Consider the following 27615-nt stretch of genomic DNA (forward strand, 5'->3'; position numbering starts at 1 on the left):
TACAGAGAGGGGACCAACTGTCCAACACATACTACATTACAAATACATACATTCTTCACCTGAACCAAACAACTCACATCAGTCCTGTACAGAGAGGGGACCAACTGTCTAACACATACATACACTACATTACACATACATTCTTAACCTGAACCAAACAACTCACATCAGTCCTGTACAGAGAGGGGACCAACTGTCCAACACATACTACACTACACTAGACATACATACATACATTCTTCACCTGAACCAAACAACTCACATCAGTCCTGTACAGAGAGGGGACCAACTGTCTAACACTTACTACACTACACATACATACATTCTTAACCTGAACCAAACAACTCACATCAGTCCTGTACAGAGAGGGGACCAACTCTCTAACACATACTACACTACACATACATACATTCTTAACCTGAACCAAACAACTCACATCAGTCCTGTACAGAGAGGGGACCAACTGTCTAACACATACTACACTACACTACACATACATTCTTAACCTGAACCAAACAACTCACATCAATCCTGTACAGAGAGGGGACCAACTGTCTAACACATACTACACTACACATACATACATTCTTCACCGCAACCAAACAACTCACATCAGTCCTGTACAGAGAGGGGACCAACTGTCTAACACATACTACACTACACATACATACATTCTTCACCTGAACCAAACAACTCACATCAGTCCTGTACAGAGAGGGGACCAACTGTCTGACACATACTACACTACACTAAACACACATACATACATTCTTAACCTGAACCAAACAACTCACATCAGTCCTGTACAGAGAGGGGACCAACTGCCTAACACATACTACATTACAAATACATACATTCTTCACCTGAACCAAACAACTCACATCAGTCCTGTACAGAGAGGGGACCAACTGTGTAACACATACTACATTACAAATACATACATTCTTCACCTGAACCAAACAACTCACATCAATCCTGTACAGAGAGGGGACCAACTGTCTAACACATACTACACTACACATACATACATTCTTCACCTGAACCAAACAACTCACATCAGTCCTGTACAGAGAGGCGACCAACTGTCTAACACATACTACACTACACATACATACATTCTTCACCTGAACCAAACAACTCACATCAGTCCTGTACAGAGAGGGGACCAACTGTCTAACACATACATACACTACACTACACATACATTCTTAACCTGAACCAAACAACTCACATCAGTCCTGTACAGAGAGGTGGCCAACTGTCTAACACATACTACACTACACATACATTCATTCTTAACCTGAACCAAACAACTCACATCAGTCCTGTACAGAGAGGGGACCAACTGTCTAACACATACTACACTACACTACACATACATTCTTAACCTGAACCAAACAACTCACATCAGTCCTGTACAGAGAGGGGACCAACTGTCCAACACATACTACATTACAAATACATACATTCTTCACCTGAACCAAACAACTCACATCAATCCTGTACAGAGAGGGGACCAACTGTCTAACACATACTACACTACACATACATACATTCTTCACCTGAACCAAACAACTCACATCAATCCTGTACAGAGAGGGGACCAACTGTCTAACACATACATACACTACACATACATACATTCTTAACCTGAACCAAACAACTCACATCAGTCCTGTACAGAGAGGCGACCAACTGTCTGACACATACTACATTACAAATACATACATTCTTCACCTGAACCAAACAACTCACATCAGTCCTGTACAGAGAGGGGACCAACTGTCTAACACATACATACACTACATTACACATACATTCTTAACCTGAACCAAACAACTCACATCAGTCCTGTACAGAGAGGGGACCAACTGTCCAACACATACTACACTACACTAGACATACATACATACATTCTTCACCTGAACCAAACAACTCACATCAGTCCTGTACAGAGAGGGGACCAACTGTCTAACACTTACTACACTACACATACATACATTCTTAACCTGAACCAAACAACTCACATCAGTCCTGTACAGAGAGGGGACCAACTCTCTAACACATACTACACTACACATACATACATTCTTAACCTGAACCAAACAACTCACATCAGTCCTGTACAGAGAGGGGACCAACTGTCTAATACATACTATACTACACTAGACATACATACATACATTCTTAACCTGAACCAAACAACTCACATCAGTCCTGTACAGAGAGGGGACCAACTCTCTAACGCATACTACACTACACATACATACATTCTTAACCTGAACCAAACAACTCACATCAGTCCTGTACAGAGAGGCGACCAACTGTCTAACACATACTACACTACACATACATTCATTCTTAACCTGAACCAAACAACTCACATCAGTCCTGTACAGAGAGGGGACCAACTGTCTAACTGTCTAACACATACTACACTAGACATACATACATACATACATTCTTAACCTGAACCAAACAACTCACATCAGTCCTGTACAGAGAGGGGACCAACTCTCTAACGCATACTACACTACACATACATTCATTCTTAACCTGAACCAAACAACTCACATCAGTCCTGTACAGAGAGGCGACCAACTGTCTAACACATACTACACTACACATACATACATTCTTCACCTGAACCAAACAACTCACATCAGTCCTGTACAGAGAGGCGACCAACTCTCTAACACATACTACACTACACATACATTCATTCTTAACCTGAACCAAACAACTCACATCAGTCCTGTACAGAGAGGCGACCAACTGTCTAACACATACTACACTACACATACATACATTCTTCACCTGAACCAAACAACTCACATCAGTCCTGTACAGAGAGGGGACCAACTGTCTAACACATACTACACTACACATACATACATTCTTCACCTGAACCAAACAACTCACAACAGTCCTGTACAGAGAGGGGACCAACTGTCTAACACATACTACACTACACTACACATACATTCTTAACCTGAACCAAACAACTCACATCAATCCTGTACAGAGAGGGGACCAACTGTCTAACACATACTACACTACACATACATACATTCTTCACCGCAACCAAACAACTCACATCAGTCCTGTACAGAGAGGGGACCAACTGTCTAACACATACTACACTACACATACATACATTCTTCACCTGAACCAAACAACTCACATCAGTCCTGTACAGAGAGGGGACCAACTGTCTGACACATACTACACTACACTAAACACACATACATACATTCTTAACCTGAACCAAACAACTCACATCAGTCCTGTACAGAGAGGCGACCAACTGCCTAACACATACTACATTACAAATACATACATTCTTCACCTGAACCAAACAACTCACATCAGTCCTGTACAGAGAGGGGACCAACTGTGTAACACATACTACATTACAAATACATACATTCTTCACCTGAACCAAACAACTCACATCAATCCTGTACAGAGAGGGGACCAACTGTCTAACACATACTACACTACACATACATACATTCTTCACCTGAACCAAACAACTCACATCAGTCCTGTACAGAGAGGCGACCAACTGTCTAACACATACTACACTACACATACATACATTCTTCACCTGAACCAAACAACTCACATCAGTCCTGTACAGAGAGGGGACCAACTGTGTAACACATACTACACTACACATACATACATTCTTAACCTGAACCAAACAACTCACATCAGTCCTGTACAGAGAGGGGACCAACTGTCTAATTGTCTAACACTTACTACACTACAAATACATACATTCTTAACCTGAACCAAACAACTCACATCAGTCCTGTACAGAGAGGGGACCAACTGTCTAACACATACATACACTACACTACACATACATTCTTAACCTGAACCAAACAACTCACATCAGTCCTGTACAGAGAGGGGACCAACTGTCCAACACATACTACATTACAAATACATACATTCTTCACCTGAACCAAACAACTCACATCAATCCTGTACAGAGAGGGGACCAACTGTCTAACACATACTACACTACACATACATACATTCTTCACCTGAACCAAACAACTCACATCAATCCTGTACAGAGAGGGGACCAACTGTCTAACACATACTACACTACACATACATACATTCTTAACCTGAACCAAACAACTCACATCAGTCCTGTACAGAGAGGGGACCAACTGTGTAACACATACTACATTACAAATACATACATTCTTCACCTGAACCAAACAACTCACATCAGTCCTGTACAGAGAGGGGACCAACTGTCTAACACATACATACACTACACTACACATACATTCTTAACCTGAACCAAACAACTCACATCAGTCCTGTACAGAGAGGGGACCAACTGTCCAACACATACTACATTACAAATACATACATTCTTCACCTGAACCAAACAACTCACATCAGTCCTGTACAGAGAGGGGACCAACTGTCTAACACATACATACACTACACTACACATACATTCTTAACCTGAACCAAACAACTCACATCAGTCCTGTACAGAGAGGTGGCCAACTGTCTAACACATACTACACTACACATACATTCATTCTTAACCTGAACCAAACAACTCACATCAGTCCTGTACAGAGAGGGGACCAACTGTCTAACACATACTACACTACACTACACATACATTCTTAACCTGAACCAAACAACTCACATCAGTCCTGTACAGAGAGGGGACCAACTGTCCAACACATACTACATTACAAATACATACATTCTTCACCTGAACCAAACAACTCACATCAATCCTGTACAGAGAGGGGACCAACTGTCTAACACATACTACACTACACATACATACATTCTTCACCTGAACCAAACAACTCACATCAATCCTGTACAGAGAGGGGACCAACTGTCTAACACATACATACACTACACATACATACATTCTTAACCTGAACCAAACAACTCACATCAGTCCTGTACAGAGAGGGGACCAACTGTCCAACACATACTACATTACAAATACATACATTCTTCACCTGAACCAAACAACTCACATCAGTCCTGTACAGAGAGGGGACCAACTGTCTAACACATACATACACTACATTACACATACATTCTTAACCTGAACCAAACAACTCACATCAGTCCTGTACAGAGAGGGGACCAACTGTCCAACACATACTACACTACACTAGACATACATACATACATTCTTCACCTGAACCAAACAACTCACATCAGTCCTGTACAGAGAGGGGACCAACTGTCTAACACTTACTACACTACACATACATACATTCTTAACCTGAACCAAACAACTCACATCAGTCCTGTACAGAGAGGGGACCAACTCTCTAACACATACTACACTACACATACATACATTCTTAACCTGAACCAAACAACTCACATCAGTCCTGTACAGAGAGGGGACCAACTGTCTAATACATACTATACTACACTAGACATACATACATACATTCTTAACCTGAACCAAACAACTCACATCAGTCCTGTACAGAGAGGGGACCAACTCTCTAACGCATACTACACTACACATACATACATTCTTAACCTGAACCAAACAACTCACATCAGTCCTGTACAGAGAGGCGACCAACTGTCTAACACATACTACACTACACATACATTCATTCTTAACCTGAACCAAACAACTAACATCAGTCCTGTACAGAGAGGGGACCAACTGTCTAACTGTCTAACACATACTACACTAGACATACATACATACATTCTTAACCTGAACCAAACAACTCACATCAGTCCTGTACAGAGAGGGGACCAACTCTCTAACGCATACTACACTACACATACATTCATTCTTAACCTGAACCAAACAACTCACATCAGTCCTGTACAGAGAGGCGACCAACTGTCTAACACATACTACACTACACATACATACATTCTTCACCTGAACCAAACAACTCACATCAGTCCTGTACAGAGAGGCGACCAACTGTCTAACACATACTACACTACACATACATTCATTCTTAACCTGAACCAAACAACTCACATCAGTCCTGTACAGAGAGGCGACCAACTGTCTAACACATACTACACTACACATACATACATTCTTCACCTGAACCAAACAACTCACATCAGTCCTGTACAGAGAGGGGACCAACTGTCTAACACATACTACACTACACATACATACATTCTTAACCTGAACCAAACAACTCACATCAGTCCTGTACAGAGAGGGGACCAACTGTCTAACACATACTACACTACACATACATACATTCTTCATCTCTTTCAGTCAATCCTTGAATGTGCATAAAATAATTTGGAATCAAACTCAGGTTCGGGCACAGCAATTTGAACCAAATATTCCACAATTCAGTAGGGAGTTTTCTTGGTCACAAAATTTTGTTTGTTGTTTAACGCCACACTCAGCAATATTCCAGCTTTATGACGGTGGTCTGTAAATACTCGAGTCTTGACCAGGCAATCCAGTGATTAAGATCATGAGCAATGATCCCCGCAATTTGAATACGATGACATACATCAACCAAGTCAGCGAGCCTGACCACCCAATCCCGTTAGTCACCTCTTACAACAAACATAGTCGCCTTTTATGGCAAGCATGGGTTGCTGGTCACAAAAGTCAAAGGTTGGGATTTCCGTAGCTTGAGAAAGGAAACCATTCGTCAAAAAAAATTATTTATATTCTGAAGTAAATAAACCCCATGCAATCGCAAAACAATTTATTACTTCCATTTATCATTTTCTTCAAGATACGCTTTCTAACTATATCGATCCTTTGTATTTTAGTAACTTATAATGCTTCATAGAGACAGAGTATCTGTCTGGATCCCCATGGTAAATAAGGTACTACTTAGAAATGTAGATTTTATACTGGACATTTTAAAGGGACCATAAAGCATTTTTCTGAACAAGTGTAAACGCAACAAATGCAGATTAAATAAGCAGATTAGTATCAGGACATTCTCACATGTCCTACAAAGGAATGGAACAAATTGCACAGCACACAAATAAATGTCAGTACTACTTTTATAGCTGTGTATCTACCTAATGTGTAGACTACAAATTGTGACAATTTATGGGCTTTGTTTTTTCAACAACAGTGCTTGTATTGTGTCACCTTCATTGTGTCAGCACCTTGATTGACACCAAGACAAAAACACTGTGATTGGGCATCACAGACATGGTAACACTGTTTTACAATGCATCAGCAATTGGTATCATGGAGAACTCTACGTCTGGGATCTCTCATGGTATCTTTAATTTAGACATGATTAAATTTAACAAAAATTAAAGCCACACGAATCTTCTTTGTAGTTTAACTCATAAATAGTTTGCCAACTGTAAACAATTTCATTGGATAACATAAATTAGAAATGTATTAGAAATATTTGGTCCACGAAACAATTAAGATTTCTACTTTATAATATTTGGAATAATGGAAGATCAAGCAGCACCCAATCATGAAAACCAATCTAAACGGGTCAAGTAGAACATTGTGTGTCAATATATTCATACACACACCTGCCATTTCTATATTTCTGCATAATTATTGTGTATGCATATGCTCATCTACCACTGTTGGTGATTTGGAGAAATAAACTGATCTTGATTCTAATATAGATAAATCATAAATATTAACACTAGTACTTCCAAAAAACTACTTCTGCCAATAAAAATGATTCCGAAAAAGGCAACTATTATAATCCTATTTATAAGGATTATAAATCACGATTTTAAAAACATGAGTGATCCTTGAAACTGTTGTAAGGAATGACAGACAACTGGATGTCCAGTGAAATGTGGATGAATTCTCCAACTAGTGACCCCAACATTGATCAACTAACAGGTACTAATCCCACAAAACAGCAGGACCATGATTTGTACAGTGATTGGATTAGGTTTCATATGCCATCATCATCTTCTCCAAATCATGAGTGATTTCAAGATGGCAGCACCTTCACCTCCACGCGTAACTTTGGCAAGATGAAGTCATGTTTGGAGTCTGTGTTGTGTTGTGAAGGTGATGCTGCAACAATGGCTGCCAGAGAACTGACAATGATTGTGACAAGTCTCATGGATCACCCTCCCCAACTATCAAGACTCGTTGGGATTTAGACCGAAAACATAAATGAATGTACCCAGGTTATGACTTTTCTCTGCATCCAGACATGCAATCAGTGTCGGATGTGTAACATTCAATTACAAAATCAAATATACGTCTTTGCTGTAAATGTCTGCCAAGGACTTGTCTGAAGCGTTATACCAGAAAACTGTATGATAAATGTAGTGAATATTAGGAATCATTAGGTAGTATGCTGTTTAAATATCTGGTTAGAGAGCACATAGATTACATATACTGCTCAAAATGATAAACATCTCAAATAAAGAAAAGATGAATAAAAGGTTCCCATCCTGTGAAAACTAGATCATCGGGTCAGGAATGTTGGATATTAAGAGGACTGAAATTGATATTTGACTCTGTCAATCATTGAGTTTTATCAAGTCATGATGTTTCAAAGTCAAATATGTGACACAGAAACATATCCCTTATACACTGTATAAATGCAAACTATCCTGGTAAAGATGACATCACATACAGCAATCATGTTTAAGTCTTGCAGACTATCAGTGTTGTGAATATTCTTGAAGTGAATCACTCTAAGCCAGCTAACGCAAATATGACATGTGACAATTTCTCACAAGAAATGACTATTCATTTTGCAATCAACATATGACATGTGCAACAGGATGCACAAGTCAAAGTCATTCATTCCAGGAAAGGTCTGGAGTGAAAAAGATATGGGACAGAATGGCTGCGTGTGATTTATTCCCTATGTGAAGGACTGAGAGTCAAGTGGATGTGATAAAACATGTCCTCTCCACTCTGGCTCCCATTAATCACTACAGCGCTGATAGCATCGTGTCATTAATTATCCCCCTCATAACACTGTCATAATCAGAATTGCAACCTAATAGGCTCTGCGACAGCGTCCAGCCACATACCCAAATTGGAAAATGATCAGCATCACTTTCATGAACATAATTAAAATTAATAGACAATAAAACACTTTTTTCAAATTTCACATAGCTGTGGGCAAGGAATAAACTGACAGAAGCCCCCGAATATGATTACAAGCTATCATAATTCAATAAAATCCTTACTGCTACTGGCGAAGTGTGTTACTGCCTGTATGACAAGCAGAGACGAAAAAATCTATCAATTTCAAAATCTTTTCAACTGTGTTTCTTTGGGTTCAATATAATTACGTTGTGCTGGTAAAAAGCCTAAAATCACTTTCTGTAACCAACATAGCGCTGTCTAATCAAGACATAAATGACAAATGACGACATGTGACCCTTTGCCCACAGCTGATTGGTCAAGCTAATGCATTGCACAACGAGACATTTTGAGGCTTCAGCAACAAGATTTGCAATGATTTTGTGCGACACCAGTCGGCAGTAATCAATATCCTACCCATGGATGGTTGAACACTACCGCTTGTAATAATTGTCCTGCACGGCCATGTGCTCCGCTAAATTAGTCAAATCCTTCGCCGGATTCCCGTAATTAAATAATCACAAAACACAATCAGGACTCTGGCCGGGACTGAAGATGATAAACACTTAAGTGGTGCACACTGCTGGTTCTTTGATCCCGACAATGCTGGGACAAGCTTGTCTCATGTCCTCAAACCATACGACCAATTCAACATGATCGTTGCCCATTTTGTTGCCCAGCAATTCCACATGATTGTTACTGTTTAACTTAAATGAAACATGCAGTAATGCCCAGCGCAGATTCATGGCTGTTGATTTAGCATGTTAAGATAGACAATAAAAAAAAACATGAGCTGTTGTTGTATCAGTCCCATGTCTGTCCTAAATGACAGAGCTCTTTTGATATTTCTCTTTTTCATAGTAAATTAAATCCACCTCAACGACATCTTGACAATGCCTGTGGACCACCATTAAGTCTGTGATTTCTGTCATTTGATAACCAAATATCCATGCACTAAATGAACAATACTGAAAGATGTATCTGACTCCTTATAAAAAAAATATGTTTTTGAACAGTGGGTTCAACTGTGATGATAGAATGACAGAGTAAGGGGTTATCCCAATCAATATTTTTATCTATATCATATTTCCTATCAATCTGATAGAATTTTCAGAACTTCTGTTCTTCCAAAGAGTTTGATTCTGATACTTCCCGGTCCATAAGCCTTCAACAAGTTTTTCTAACACTGAAAGATTACATAGCTTAATCACATAATCTGCTGGGATGGCACCATTCATCAGTGTATCAATGCATCACACCTTAACATCTGACAAAGCGATACACAATGTATTGATTCATGCTATACTTTTGTATCAATTTTTTAACAGTAATCAGAACTAGTCTGAATTAACCATGTTAGTTAAACATAAACTGGTTACTAGAAACAACCTCCCATTTGCTTGATAAATTTCATGCAAAAAACGTGCAAATTAAGTATCATGATATGCTGTATTGTGATGTTGTATTGATATGTGAGGAAGGTGTAGTGTGACAACTAATAACATATCATCAATACAGATATCATCAGTGGCTAATATATGTCTTGGACTGCAGTCATGTTGAATTGAATCATTCTTAACACATGGTAACATGCATACTAATTTCATTAAAGATCTGCTGAAATAACTAAGAACATAGTCGCCACTTGAAATTTGATGAATTGTCTTAAAACAAATGGACATGTAGTTGATAAATGTGTCTTAAAACAATTGTACATGTACCTTGATACCTTTTTATTTTTCCTCATTTAAGACCCCAATTTCAGATCTATTTTCATAAATCTTTTCCGAGAATAATAAGCATTGTATAGAAATAATATGAGTGAAGCAACATGATGTTTCTATAATACATATATTCCATGAAATAAAAGAGATACATCTTACAGGTGAAGAAATAGGAGATATTGTCAAGTAAAAACAGTAATTCTATGAGAACAACTAATCAGTTTGTGTTTCCATACCATTTGTAAAGACTGGAAACACAACAAAGGGACTGTATGTATCATGTGAACATCATGTGTATATGACACACTGTAAACTGACCAAGTCGAGCAATGTCCATGTGTAAATGTGCAGCTGTCATGGGTGATCTCCCCTGCTGCCCGATTGGAGCCAGTTGTCGGTGTAGGCGCTAGTAGTTAATTCTGCTACTATTAGTAAGACATGGACTACATCTGTCAGTGGAACACTGTTGTGTTAGTCTGTGTTATGTGTCCATGGGGTGGCACTGCCACTTGTAAGAGTGCTAAAGCTATCTGTTGAGAGAGTGGTGGAATTCGCAAACAGGACCAACCAGTGGGACAAGAACTGCTTATGAATTAAGTTAACGTCTCACTGTTATTTTTCATTATTCCACACAAAAAACCATTGTTGACTCACATCAAAAGAAATAAATCATCTGCGAAAGAAAATCGGCAGGCAGTTTGATTAAATTGCGATGCAATCGAAACTTGTGGGCACAGGCGCAGAAGCGCGTCTTATCACGCCACCCGGAATCCCGCGTGATTACACGACGTCCGAATCAATACGACACCGGGACACACTCGGTATTGACAGGCATATCCATGACTCTGTCCTCAGTGTCGAGGTGCCACAAAATCCTATAAAATTGTTATTGTCCGTCTTTTCAGTTACGGATTTGATACGCCCGCCGAAAGTGGCCGATTTCTCTGGAGAACTGGCAGGCTGCATGGGCTGTTCCAAAGGCGGGCTGTCCTATGTCAACAGCGGAAAGTGTAATTAGTCGTGATGTCCTGGCTGTTATTGATCCCATGACGAGGGGACAGATGGGACGCTTTCTCCACGAGGCGCTTAATGAAGGGGACCAAACATGCTATGCAGTACTACCCAGCCACTTATTGTAAAAACTTATTTTACTTTTTTCTTACTCTGAAATTTGACAGATATCAAATATCTGACATCTAATGTAATTAAATTTTTTAAAACATGAAATTTGACAATTATTGAAATTTTCTAAAATTTTATTGAGAAGCGCTCAATCCATGTCCCATGCCAGTTTATGTGAAGATGTGTTATTGATTTTGCTCAATGGTATTACTGGCGAGTTGTGGAGAGGACTGTCAACTCCACTGCCTACACACACAGCAGTGTTTCCAAGGGCCCACTACTTCCTGGACCTGTCGTCCACTTGCTGGGACACTGAGGTCACACCAGGGCTTGCAGGACAGTCAGATGACCTCACAGGACCCAGCACAGCAGAAGCTGCCACCAGGTCCATTTCATTGTCAATGTTAGATTCACTAAACATCTCACAATGAGTCTGTACTTTGTAATTTCAAATTATACTTTCATCTGACATACATTAATATGTGCTGTTGTTCCTTAAAGTCACACTATGAGTTTGTTAATATGTGCTGGGTTCATTTTAAATGATACAGAATTTAGAATTAAAATCTCCGAGAATAGTAATTAGAGTCATTCACTAGTTTTCAACATTAACTCATAATACAATATAAACCCTTTGCATTCATCAAATTTTCTTTTAAATCATTGAGAAAACTGAGAGTTATTTCACTACAGCACATTAAACACTCAACTCCTTCCGAACAACTTTCCAAAGACTTAATTAACATTGTGAGAATGTTGCTTCCAGCACAGCAGCGTGGTGGCACTGGTGGGGAGCCTCCTCAGTCTGGAGGTGCAGCATCACATGGCCTCCTCCGCTTTGGGGGTCACAAGAGGGGGCCATTAGGGACCATCTGCATTCCTTTACACAGCCAGACAAGTACTCTCTAACTCCGCAAGTTGTTCACAAAAAGCATCCATCAAATAGCATTCCCCTTGTTGGTTTCCACTCAATTAGAAACAGTCATTTATTTGGATATATGTGGTGCCAAATATTTTACCAATAATTCAAAAGTGAATTCAAGTTCAGAATTTATCCTTTGACTGACTTAAGACAACATATGATGACCAAGTTCTCATAAAGGGTAATATTTTGTCTATTGAAGGCATGGGGGTTTGAAATAATATCCCCCAATATTAACATCACACATCAACAATGAGTACAATGAAAGTTAATGCCTAAATGATAACATTCTCTTCTTATTAAACAAATTTTGTGCTGTTCATTAACCTTGACAGAGTGAAGACTGATGGAGTCTCCCATCCCGAGCTCCAGCTGTAGATGAAACACTGGGAGTGAAGAAGCACCCCGGATCTGTCTTCTACGAGACATGCGTTCCGCTCTGCTCTGTTCTGCCATACGACACAGACTCTTGCAACTTTACAAGAACACAAATCAGAGAGGAAATAAGTAATTTCCTGTGCCTAATATCCGAAAACACAAGACAGCTGTGACGCAGCCAGCTGGGCACTGTTTAAAGAACATTACTTGGGATGGCAAGGAGAGTGACACTTGCTACTGGGAGCTATAGCATTGGGGTCCACAGGATGGGGTGGGGTGGCAAGGTGACACTGGGAGCTATAGGGTGGGGTATAGGGTGGGGTACAGGGTGGGGTACAGGATGGGGTGGGGTGGCAAGGTGACACTGGGAACTATAGGGTGGGGTACAGTATATGGGGGGGGGGGGGGGGGGGGGGAGGTGATACTGAGAGCTATAGGGTGGGGTACATGATATAGAATGGGTGGGGTGGCAAGGTGACACTGGGAGATCTAGGGTTGGGTAGAAGGTGGGGTGGGGATGGGAAGGAGGGGACTAGGGTGGTGTACAGGGTTGGGTGGAGATGGTAAGGAGGGGACATTGATACTCGAAGATCTAGGGTGGGGTAGAAGGTAGGGTGGGGATAGGAAGGAGGGGACATTGATACTGGAAGATCTAGGGTGGGGTAAAAGGTGGGGTGGGGATAGGAAGGAGGGGACATTTGATACTGGTAGATCTAGGGTTGGGTAGAAGGCAGGGTGGAGATGGTAAGGAGGGGACATTGATACTGGAAGATCTAGGGTTGGGTAGAAGGTGGGGTGGGGATAGGAAGGAGGGGACATTGATACTGGAAGATCTAGGGTGGGGTAGAAGGTGGGGTGGGGATAGGAAGGAGGGGACATTTGATACTGGAAGATCTAGGGTGGGGTAAAAGGTGGGGTGGGGATAGGAAGGAGGGGACATTTGATACTGGAAGATCTAGGGTGGGGTAAAAGGAGGGGTGGGGATAGGAAGGAGGGGACATTGATACTGGAAGATCTAGGGTGGGGTAGAAGGTAGGGTGGGGATAGGAAGGAGGGGACATTGATACTGGAAGATCTAGGGTGGGGTAAAAGGTGGGGTGGGGATAGGAAGGAGGGGACATTGATACTGGAAGATCTAGGGTGGGGTAAAAGGTGGGGTGGGGATAGGAAGGAGGGGACATTGATACTGGAAGATCTAGGGTGGGGTAGAAGGTAGGGTGGGGATAGGAAGGAGGGGACATTGATACTGGAAGATCTAAGGTGGGGTAGAAGGTAGGGTGGGGATAGGAAGGAGGGGACTAGGGTGGTGTACAGGGTTGGGTGGAGATGGTAAGGAGGGGACATTGATACTGGAAGATCTAGGGTGGGGTAGAAGGTGGGGTGGGGATAGGAAGGAGGGGACATTTGATACTGGTAGATCTAGGGTGGGGTAGAGAAAGGGGTGGGGATGGCAGGAGTATTACAAGCGCTGACAACACTATTCGGATTATTTTGATGAACATTTAATTGTCTGGCAACTTGGTTTGTCACCTTTCCTGTTTGCATCATACCCATGGTGCATATTTAAGGTTAAACAAAAGTGTTTAGTTTATTAAACTGGCTGACAACACTGTTCTGTTTGTAAAACACTGCTTGACAACACCATTCTGATTGTATTACACTGCTTGACAACACTATTCTGATTGTATTACACTGCTTGACAACACCATTCTGATTGTATTACACTGCTTGACAACACCATTCTGATTGTATTACACTGCTTGACAACACTATTCTGATTGTATTACACTGCTTGACAACACCATTCTGATTGTATTACACTGCTTGACAACACCATTCTGATTGTATAACACTGCTTGACAACACCATTCTGATTGTATTACACTGCTTGACAATACCATTCTGATTGTATTACACTGCTTGACAATACCATTCTGATTGTATTACACTGCTTGACAACACCATTCTGATTGCATTACACTGCTTGACAACACTATTCTGATTGTATTACACTGCTTGACAACACTATTCTGATTGTATTACACTGCTTGACAACACTATTCTGATTGTATTACACTGCTTGACAACACCATTCTGATTGTATAACACTTTCCTACACAACACCATTCTGATTGTATTACACTGCTTGACAATACCATTCTGATTGTATTACACTGCTTGACAATACCATTCTGATTGTATTACACTGCTTGACAACACCATTCTGATTGCATTACACTGCTTGACAACACCATTCTGATTGTATTACACTGCTTGACAACACCATTCTGATTGTATTACACTGCTTGACAACACCATTCTGATTGTATTACACTGCTTGACAACACTATTCTGATTGTATTACACTGCTTGACAACACCATTCTGATTGTATTACACTGCTTGACAACACCATTCTGATTGTATAACACTGCTTGACAACACCATTCTGATTGTATTACACTGCTTGACAATACCATTCTGATTGTATTACACTGCTTGACAATACCATTCTGATTGTATTACACTGCTTGACAACACCATTCTGATTGCATTACACTGCTTGACAACACTATTCTGGTTGTATTACACTGCTTGACAACACCATTCTGATTGTATTACACTGCTTGACAACACCATTCTGATTGTATAACACTGCTTGACAACACCATTCTGATTGTATAACACTGCTTGACAACACCATTCTGATGGCATTACACTGCTTGACAACACCATTCTGATTGTATAACACTGCTTGACAACACCATTCTGATTGTATTACACTGCTTGACAACACCATTCTGATTGTATAACACTGCTTGAGAACACCATTCTGATTGTATTACACTGCCAGAGTCAGCAATAATACAGCAATATCAGGATAGCCTGTAAAAAACAAAGTCTGGGACAGACAAACCAGAGGCTGATAGTATGAGCGATGTGTCATGTCAAATTACAGGTCCTTACCATACGATTCCAATCTAGTCGATTCCTGCAACACACAGGCTACTGGTGAGCAAATAGAGAATCACAGCAAAGCATTTTCCAAGATTAAATATATCAAGAAGAGTTGATAACAGTTACGAATATCCAAATCTTGATATATTTGAGCCTGGAAGACACAAGGGTAAAATTCTATTCATCATCCAAAATAATGTTTCCCACTTTTTCTGTTTGTAAACTGTAGTAACCAGTGTTTTGAGTAAAAAAAAGCTTCAGTGACAGGGAGGTTTGTGATGTCATTTGATTGTGACATCAGGGTAATGGATGACATCACAATGGTCTGCAAAGCATTGTGATGCAGTATCATTGCAGCAATATCTCCCAGAAGATATCACTTGATCTCAACCAACCTATAGCTCCTGTAGAAACCAAGTTTGTATGATAAAATGCACAAAGGTGTCTTTCTGAATGAAGTCAAAGTGATAAATGAACTTCGGCAATTATCAGAAGCCTTCAATTGTGCCAATATGGATAATACATAAATTTAAGGTCCTGCAAATACTACTATACAATGTCTTAGATATATTTGCTGTTGTATTAAAAGAGATGTATCAACTTAATCAGTTAAGAATGCCTGACTAGCTAACAGCAGCTCCTCGTATTTGATCACACAGCAAGATTAATAACTACCTCAATCTATCACAATATGAAATCTGAATGATGCTGTCCCACAGTTGGCTAACCAAATAGCAGACATTACAACCTTAATCCTGAGTCCAACACCAACCATCATATCTGCGTATTTCCACAGAAGCGCACTTGCTGGGTTGTCATTAATATTCCCCCGTCTCTAGGGTTAATTTGCTAATTTGTCAATGACCCTCAATTGGGCTGCGTCTCTGGAGATTCAGCCATAACAAACGGATATCAGTCACCGAGTTTGATACGCTGTATGTGTTAATCCTACCGCTCTCACCCTGCTATTGTAAACTCAGGGAGTTGTAATAAGCGGAATAATGTCATGTGTCTCTACGAGCAAGGGAAATTTACGATACCTGCCTTTGTGTGCTGAGCAGGGCAGAATTCACTGACGGTACTTGCAAAATGAAACTTTCATCTGACATTCGTGACAGCTGGGGAACATGAATTTTCTCCCGAGAATCAGCCGATATGACGTGACTCGGGAGAATAACAAAGAATTATTGAAATAACATTTAAGAGGAGAGTTAATTGAAAAGAATTGTTTGCCTCAGTGACACAAGGTCATATCTGTTTTACACACCAGTTGTATTAGGGAAGGCACTGGGACCTCACAGCTGTACATGCATGGACAGTAAAATATTACGTGGGACTGCCCCCGACAGCCGCCAACTCTTGTTGCATCCACTGTTGTCTACTTGAAAGGACTTAAAAAAGAACAAATGCATGCTAAGTCTGATTAATTTGTCCATGCACTCAAGAGCTATAGTCCCCAAATCATTGTGGCTGGTTTGGACAAAATTCATATCTTCAAATGTTCCTGACTCAGGAAATGTACATGAAATCAATACACAATAATTCAGTTATCTGTTTTAATCAATAACAATTCATTGTCACCATCACCATCACCGTCATCCACATCAGGACATGAATGATTGATTTGTGGTCTCCACTGTCTTCTGTCATTACCATTGTCAGTCGAGTTACAGGAACCCTGTGTGAGCTAGTCAATGAGTTGAGATTTATGCTGCTTTGAACAGTATTTCAGTTATATCACATCATGTCGGCTTCATGTGGGAGGAAAGCTAGCTAGCATAACACAATTGCAATTTGGAAAATACCATTAGCAGGGGTATGATGCTGACACCAATAATCATTATCACGGAGGATCTTGGATTCAAACCTACAAAAATAGGATCATGGCATATCTAAGGGATGCAACTCTGCAAAGTGAATTACGGCACCTTGCACAACATGTCCACCCATGCCCCATCATTCCGTGTGAAGACAATTCCCAATGAACATTATGTTGAAGAAAGTAGCTTACATAAAAGTGAGTGAGTGAGTTGGGTTTAATGCATTTTTTAACAATATTTCAGTCATGTCACGACATGTCAGCTTAATGTGTGAGGAGAGCCCGAGGTGATACAGGTTCCAGACATTTACCATTTCGGTGAAACACACAGGGATGGGTATGGTGCTGTACATAAAAGTGTTCAGCACATATTGTATAGCTACAGTATATGCATGTCACTGTCAACAGCAAGATCCTGTCATCATTTAAATCTTTCTTAACAAAGCGGAGGTTTACAATGTATAAAACACTCCAAATATCTTACACAGTACAGAATTTGTATATTTAAAGCATTTATACAGTGCCACAAAGAAATAAGAGGAGTTATTCACATGAGGTTGTGTTTGTGGCACAGAACATGGCGGACATTGTCCCTGTACACACAGCACACACATACACGTCAGTCGGTATCATACTTTGCTGACTTGCAGCATGTACAGTCAAGTATCGTAAATCCGACAATCGGCTTTATCCAACACTATTGATGGGAACCGATTAAATCAGTGCTATTTAGACCTATTAATCCAACAGTCTCGCACTCTGACTCTGACACACCTAATTTGCAACGAATTACCGAAATCACTCAATAATCAGTCTCATTAATCCGACACAGTGATCAGCATACTCAGTTTTAAATTGGCGACTTCCATTCCAGACTATGTAAAGTTTTTTATATCACTCATACAGTTTTGTGTTAAGCTTTAGAGGTTGCATGATTAGAAAACATATTCCGCTAACAATGTAATATAACAATATGAATATTTCATTTTTCATTTTTTCAGTATGTGTTTGTATTGTTATCTATCATGTAGTTGTCTGATTTTTTATCATGAACATTGATACTACTTAATTTGGTTAATCCGACATGATCATATGCAACCAACCATGTCAGATTAATGGGACTTGACTGTATATTGACTGTATACAACTGCAAATGTTCAACATAGGTTCCAGTTTGAGAGAACATAGGAAACTTCACACCAATTGACCATAACATATGTGATTTTGATTGGACTACGCATAGTCTCGTTAGTTAGGTCACAATATAACTCTGAAATTCCATCCTCATACGGCAAAGGTGGAAACTGGACTTTCATAGGTAGTTAACTCCCTTGCCTTAGGGAGATGACTGAGACTCTACAACATCTCTTCAATTGCACAACCCTTATTACTGAAATAAAAGTTTGAAGTAATTGGTGGAATAGCTAGATGTTCATGTTCATGTGATTCTGTATTTTGAAACAACCAAGAATTCTTCAGCTATATAAACAAAGGAAGTGGCATCTGTCTGTGTCGCAACACAGGAGAGACCATGTGGGCTCAATTATAAATCTGCCATCATACTTTACTTCAATGATCCTATTGTACTTCACTGCCTGCTTCTGCTGCCTGTCAGTGTTCAGAGATGTTATCTCTCTATCAAACATCAACAAAATGACTTGTGAGTAATATTTCAGTCAAACACAAATTCCGGACACAAATTATGGACAGACAGACAGACAGACCAGATGACAAATATATCCTCCGCATTATATGCTGGGGGGATATAAATCAATAAATTAAAGTTTCTGTCCAAAGTGTCTAGTGTATATTTGAAAACATAGCCAACATTTTGATACAATCAATGTGGTGAAGACAACTGCACCATCATTTGTCATTTACAGTTAACACATCCTCAGCTGACATTCCATCTTCATGTCAGCTGACATAACAAGCTGTAATAAAGCAGGTAACACAGTTACATTTTTTTAGCAATTTCATTAAGATATCTTGTGGTTAATCTAATGATAATTGATATCTGACTGTCATGTAAGGGGACACCCATATGTGTTATGTCCACTTAAAGGGACCAGCTGACCACTTGAATCTCCTTCTCAAGTGGAAGAGGAGAGGCTGAAAACAGCTGGAGAAACTGACCAGAGAGGGGACAGGTCATGGAGTGTCTGGACACAGGGCTGTTCTGGTGACATGTGTGAGTGATCCATGCGGTGTCTCCATTACTCACAGCTGGGGAAACTGACCAGAGAGGGATATCAGGGTGTCTGGACACAGGGCTGTTCTGGTGACATGTGTGAGTGATCCATGCGGTGTCTCCATTACTCACAGCTGGGGAAACTGACCAGAGAGGGATATCAGGGTGTCTGGACACAGGGCTGTTCTGGTGACATGTGTGAGTGATCCAAGCGGTGTCTCCATTACACACAGCTAGGGAAACTGACCAGAGAGGAATATCAGGGTGTCTGGACACAGGGCTGTTCTAGTGACATGTGTGAGTGATCCAAGCAGTGTCTCCATTACACACAGCTGGGGAAACTGACCAGAGAGGGATATCAGGGTGTCTGGACACAGGGCTGTTCTGGTGACATGTGTGAGTGATCCAAGCGGTGTCTCCATTACACACAGCTGGGGAAACTGACCAGAGAGGAATATCAGGGTGTCTGGACACAGGGCTGTTCTGGTGACATGTGTGAGTGATCCAAGCGGTGTCTCCATTACACACAGCTGGGGAAACTGACCAGAGAGGGATATCAGGGTGTCTGGACACAGGGCTGTTCTGGTGACATGTGTGAGTGATCCAAGCGGTGTCTCCATTACACACAGCTGGGGAAACTGACCAGAGAGGAATATCAGGGTGTCTGGACACAGGGCTGTTCTGGTGACATGTGTGAGTGATCCAAGCGGTGTCTCCATTACACACAGCTGGGGAAACTGACCAGAGAGGAATATCAGGGTGTCTGGACACAGGGCTGTTCTGGTGACATGTGTGAGTGATCCAAGCGGTGTCTCCATTACACACAGCTGGGGAAACTGACCAGAGAGGGATATCAGGGTGTCTGGACACAGGGCTGTTCTGGTGACATGTGTGAGTGATCCAAGCGGTGTCTCCATTACACACAGCTGGGGAAACTGACCAGAGAGGAATATCAGGGTGTCTGGACACAGGGCTGTTCTGGTGACATGTGTGAGTGATCCAAGCGGTGTCTCCATTACACACAGCTGGGGAAACTGACCAGAGAGGAATATCAGGGTGTCTGGACACAGGGCTGTTCTGGTGACATGTGTGAGTGATCCAAGCGGTGTCTCCATTACACACAGCTGGGGAAACTGACCAGAGAGGAATATCAGGGTGTCTGGACACAGGGCTGTTCTGGTGACATGTGTGAGTGATCCATGCGGTGTCTCCATTACTCACAGCTGGGGAAACTGACCAGAGAGGAATATCAGGGTGTCTGGACACAGGGCTGTTCTGGTGACATGTGTGAGTGATCCAAGCGGTGTCTCCATTACACACAGCTGGGGAAACTGACCAGAGAGGAATATCAGGGTGTCTGGACACAGGGCTGTTCTGGTGACATGTGTGAGTGATCCAAGCGGTGTCTCCATTACACACAGCTAGGGAAACTGACCAGAGAGGAATATCAGGGTGTCTGGACACAGGGCTGTAGCTTTGGACATGTATGAGTGATCCACAATACATCTCCTTAACAAATGGCTTGAGTAACAGAGAGGGGACAGGGTATGCAGTGTCTTGACACTTGGCAGTTCACCTCTAGGTTGTTGCCTCCCACAACAGAGGTGCTGATCACTGAATGTCATTCCCTAGCTAGGAACGCTCTGGAAGAGAACATTGTCTGTCCAGTGCATGTGTCAGTCATCAGTGGATGCAGGCTGGCTATTTGAGTATTATGAGTATTCCAGTCATGTCCAGATCAAAGGATTGTGACAGGAAACTACATTCTCTCTCTCTTATATTAGAGAGTGGGTGACTTGATAAAACACCACTTTGAACAGTTTTTCAGTAATATCATGACAGCTTAACTATGAGGAAAACCGGAAGTGATCCAAGTCTTATCACTGTGGTGCTGACAAACCAAGAAAAGCGTAACCTGGGATTTAAACCCACAATCATAGGATTCTAGCACACCATATAGATGCAACACTACACAGCAAATTCACCAAAAACTGCATTCTTATATCTAAACCAATTCATATGTAATAGGTTTATAACATCTCCATAACAACAGTCTGAACAAAGAGAGGAAACTCAGGACTCTCTCACAGTTGTCCATATGGCCCCGGCCCTAGCCCCAGTCTTGCTTGCAGGAATGGAAAACATTCATCTGGCACATGAATATATTATCTTTCATGTCTGATAATATTCCAACTCTCAATCACTCTGTAATCCTGCTTCTGACTCATGCCTGATATTAGTTTCAACTGCTTTCTAATGTTAAAAATGATGTGAGTTGAAAAATCCTAAATAAAAACTCTGAGGCAGGTTTTTTTTCAGCTTTGAATATCCCTTAGCGAGTTGAAAATCAGAGTCAAATGCTCTCTTCTTTAAATCAAATTTAAATCTGTCACCGAATGAAAGATGCAGCTAAATCTATAAATCTGAGCTATATTTCCTCTACAAATCATATTCAAAGTCACAGAAATGAGAGAGTATGAAAATCTGCAAGACTCCTTGATGTAGTGACCTTTGAACAATGTTGAGTGAGGTCACCAATTTTAGATGGCGGCAGACGGGTTCAGTAGCCATTATGGATCCACAGGGACAGACCCATAAAGTTGGAGCAACAAGCAGCCCAGATAGGGCTACATCACTTATGAATGACTTAATCTGGCCAGGACGTAGTCACTCAGGTTAGCCGCTGGTGGAATATCGTGACAAATGACACAACATGTCCGGCTTTCTGCATGCTACATATGACAAGGGAACGGGGATGTGACTTCATTATTTAATAATTGAATTTGGGAACACCTCCTCCTCGGCATTATGACTACCCATCATGGGACAGCAGCAGCAAGCAGGATCAATGGCAGAGTGTTATTATTACAGCCGTCTGCCCCATAGCACCACATCAGGACATTCAGAACTAATTAATCGCCTAATCCTGCCAAGTTAATGACCAATCAGATATTGATCTATTGTGATACTAGGTCCACTTAAGTTTTTTCCGTCCGCATCTAATTTACAACATTTGATAAAACAATCACAAAAATCAGATTTGCTTCTCAATCTGTGTATCTGGAGACGTTATCTTGGTTCCACATGAAACATGACATGGCTGTTGGCTGCTGCTCCACACAAGACAAACACACAGCACCCCATGTGACCACTGTAGGTCAAACATTCAAAAGCTGTACTTGGCTTCCACAACTAGAACTTATCCCCAAATGGGAGTGGAATCAATGTGTATACAATCAAGTGAGCCTCTGATTGGATCATGGGGTCAGATTTACATGTTAGAGAGGGTCACATTCATGTGAAAGGAACATAAAGTTTTTCACAAAAATTGATATGGAACAATCAAAGGTGGAGCAGCTATGCGTGAAAGCATCCAACTTTTGATGTCAAGTGCACAACACTCATGATAGAAGAATATGAAATTTAAACAGATTTATTTCATTCAAAAGAAGAATAAAACTTGGTGATGTGATTTGAATCAGTTCATTTCTGACTAATTCTTCATCAAGTCTGTGTTATTGGGTATTGAGTCCTTGAGGTCTCCAAATACAGTAGCGATTATTCCAGGCCCAACACAGAGCAGATATTATACTCATTGAATTATTATTACAAAGTCAAGGAGTTACATACAATAAAGCTAAAATCAAAAATTTTAAGTGACCACTGAAACAGTACAGTTGACAGAGTATGTGACCTCATCAGACCAATCAGGAGAGTTGATCCTAAACTTTATGTGATGCCCCAGCAAACAGCATTATTCTTGTATCACAAGCACAGATGCAGCCTTTTGGAAAAGGAGGGCTGCGTAAGGGCTGGGACGAGTCCAAATTTACTACCTGATCCTCTGTTACCCTACCTGAGAACGCACTGTAGGATCTCAAGAGTTGGGTAGATAAATGTCAAATTTGGGAATACATGTAGTTTGACCATAGCCCTGGACAAATCTGGTCAAGCATATGTAGCGGCCATAAAATTTCCGAGTCCCGTGATGGGATTCGAACCACGGACCTTCTGATCAGAGGTCGGACGCCTTGTCCACATGACCAAAGAGGTTAACCCCGTCAGCAAGCTGACAAGGTAAGGATGTCATCTGTGGGATAACTCCACGCCCTTCTACATACTCCCCCGTCAACAGAAGGCACGTCCCGGGCCGCATAGTAGGGTAATGAGGCTTATTTTGCTCAAATTTAATATGAACGTGCTCAGCCCCACGTTGGGCGCCAATGTAGCGGCCATAAAATTTCCGAGTCCCGTGATGGGATTCGAACCACGGACCTTCTGATCAGAGGTCGGACGCCTTGTCCACATGACCAAAGAGGTTAACCCCGTCAGCAAGCTGACAAGGTAAGGATGTCATCTGTGGGATAACTCCACGCCCTTCTACACATACATTGAAGTTGACTGAAGCTTTATCTTATTTCAAACATATGAAAGAAATGTAAAAATTAGTGACTTGTAGTGTAACCATAGAGTTCCAGAATTTTTTGTCATTAAACAATATATCATGTGACTAACCATGGGTCCGGATAGTCCTGTGGGGAAATGGGTAATACTCAGTACCCATCCGACCTGAGTACCCGATTTACCCATCCAAGCCCTAGGCTTCTTGATTTGGCACTCACATTGGGTAGTCATGTATCACCACAATGACACAGGAGTTAGTAATAGTGTTGTAATACCCCTCCTGCCTGAATCTTAAAGCGTCCTTTGCAGAATAACAGAAGAACAACCTTCAAATCTTTGTATGCAGTTAATTAATTATTCACATACATTTTGCATTCCCCATCCCCCAAACTTAATACTGCTAGAGGCCTTCAACTGTACAGTGTTAAAAACACCTTCACAGAAAGTGCATAGAAAAACATAATAAAACTGTTTGTTCCTGTATAACTTTATGGACCACTGATCTAGTGAGATGTGTACCTGTGCCTGTGACGAGGTCAGTCTGTCCTGGAGCTGGTCACACTCTGCCTGGAACCTGCCTGTCTGTTCCTGGAGATCTACCTTCCTGGAAGCAGACACACAGCATCACTGGTACCATATACTAAACATTGGTGGACTGCAGACTTGCTACAGTGTTACAGCATCATTCATAGTCTCACTGCTTCATAAGTACTTCACTACTACAACGGTACTACAGTGTTACAGAATCATTCATAGTCTCACCGCTTCATAAGTACTTCACTACTACAACTGTACTACAGTGTTACAGCATCATTCATAGTCTCACTGCTTCATAAGTACTTCACTACTACAACTGTACTAGTGTTACAGCATCATTCATAGTCTCACCGCTTCATAAGTACTTCACTACTACAACTGTACTAGTGTTACAGCATCATTCATAGTCTCACCGCTTCATAAGTACTTCACTACTACAACTGTACTACAGTGTTACAGCATCATTCATAGTCTCACCGCTTCATAAGTACTTCACTACTACAATTGTACTACAGTGTTACAGCATCATTCATAGTCTCACTGCTTCATAAGTACTTCACTACTACAACTGTACTACAGTGTTACAGCATCATTCATAGTCTCACCGCTTCATAAGTACTTCACTACTACAACTGTACTAGTGTTACAGCATCATTCATAGTCTCACTGCTTCATAAGTACTTCACTACTACAATTGTACTACAGTGTTACAGCATCATTCATAGTCTCACTGCTTCATAAGTACTTCACTACTACAATTGTACTTGTGTTACAGCATCATTCATAGTCTCACTGCTTCATAAGTACTTCACTACTACAACGGTACTACAGTGTTACAGAATCATTCATAGTCTCACTGCTTCATAAGTACTTCACTACTACAACTGTACTAGTGTTACAGCATCATTCATAGTCTCACTGCTTCATAAGTACTTCACTACTGCAACTGTACTTGTGTTACAGCATCATTCATAGTCTCACCGCTTCATAAGTACTTCACTACTACAACTGTACTAGTGTTACAGCATCATTCATAGTCTCACTGCTTCATAAGTACTTCACTACTACAATTGTACTACAGTGTTACAGCATCATTCATAGTCTCACCGCTTCATAAGTACTTCACTACTACAACTGTACTACAGTGTTACAGCATCATTCATTGTCTCACCGCTTCATAAGTACTTCACTACTACAACTGTACTAGTGTTACAGCATCATTCATAGTCTCACTGCTTCATAAGTACTTCACTACTACAATTGTACCACAGTGTTACAGCATCATTCATAGTCTCACTGCTTCATAAGTACTTCACTACTACAACTGTACTACAGTGTTACAGCATCATTCATAGTCTCACCGCTTCATAAGTACTTCACTACTACAACGGTACTACAGTGTTACAGAATCATTCATAGTCTCACTGCTTCATAAGTACTTCACTACTACAACTGTACTAGTGTTACAGCATCATTCATAGTCTCACTGCTTCATAAGTACTTCACTACTGCAACTGTACTTGTGTTACAGCATCATTCATAGTCTCACCGCTTCATAAGTACTTCACTACTACAACTGTACTAGTGTTACAGCATCATTCATAGTCTCACTGCTTCATAAGTACTTCACTACTACAATTGTACTACAGTGTTACAGCATCATTCATAGTCTCACCGCTTCATAAGTACCGTATATGACCGCGTATAAGCCGAATTTTGAGGACCAGAAAAAAGATTCTGTAGAAAGGGGTCGGCTTATCCACGGGATACACTTTCATGATAGTATTTTTCAGATCGTGATCGGTCAAAAACATCGCCTGAATGACGGTCGGTTAGATAACAACTTCCCGAAAGTTTGGAAGTTGCCACGACTAGAGACATTATTGTTATAAATTATCAATAAAGTTATTATTATACACCAATGTTGTCATTATTAAAAAAAAAGTTATGCATATTACTACTTCCGATAATAAGTTTTCAATTGAATGTTCAAAGTTTATCATTCTTCTTAAACTCCGCGATCTTTACATGTAACAATATATGTAATTCACAGCTATAATATATAATCCCCAAATGAAATCGCCAATAGCTATTACGTACGTTTTGCAAAGTTCATAAATTGATAGTGAACAAGTGTCTACCTTTATTGAAAGAGGCAAATAAACAACTGTATCTGCGAGTTATTCCGTTCGCCATTTGCAAAAACATGTGATCAGCTGTTTCCTGTGACGTCACAAACGGTGACCACTGTGATTGCTTCCTGTTGTTTAAAGCAACACGGTACACAAGGAAATGAGCATTGATAATAACGGGCCGATTGGTATTGTCATGTTGTTTACACAAACATTTTCAAGTTGTGGGTGCTTAGCGATCGTGTTGGGAGTAGGGGCTTAATTCCTTTGTTTTCGAGAGATTAGTTTATTAAACTGGAGAAGCCTGTGAGTAAGTGATGGTCATTCAATGTGTTCATAGTATGATAGTTTATTTAATTCAATTG

At 40.7% G+C, this 27615-nt stretch overlaps 1 protein-coding gene across 7 annotated transcripts in view; it reads right to left on the reverse strand.

The window, feature by feature from the left end:
• Window positions 1-27615, reverse strand: part of LOC124136445 (centlein-like) — a 183733-nt gene that overhangs the window by 124451 nt on the left and 31667 nt on the right. For all 7 annotated transcript variants that reach the window (XM_048396898.1, XM_048396913.1, XM_048396908.1 and 4 more), the window contains exon 6: window positions 25101-25185. In XM_048396898.1, the coding sequence (XP_048252855.1) occupies window positions 25101-25185 (85 nt within the window). The remainder of the gene's footprint in view (window positions 1-25100; window positions 25186-27615) is intronic.

This window comes from Haliotis rufescens, unplaced genomic scaffold (assembly GCF_023055435.1).
Source record: "Haliotis rufescens isolate VD_foot unplaced genomic scaffold, xgHalRufe1.0.p SCAF_1, whole genome shotgun sequence".
NCBI classification, from domain to species: domain Eukaryota; kingdom Metazoa; phylum Mollusca; class Gastropoda; order Lepetellida; family Haliotidae; genus Haliotis; species Haliotis rufescens.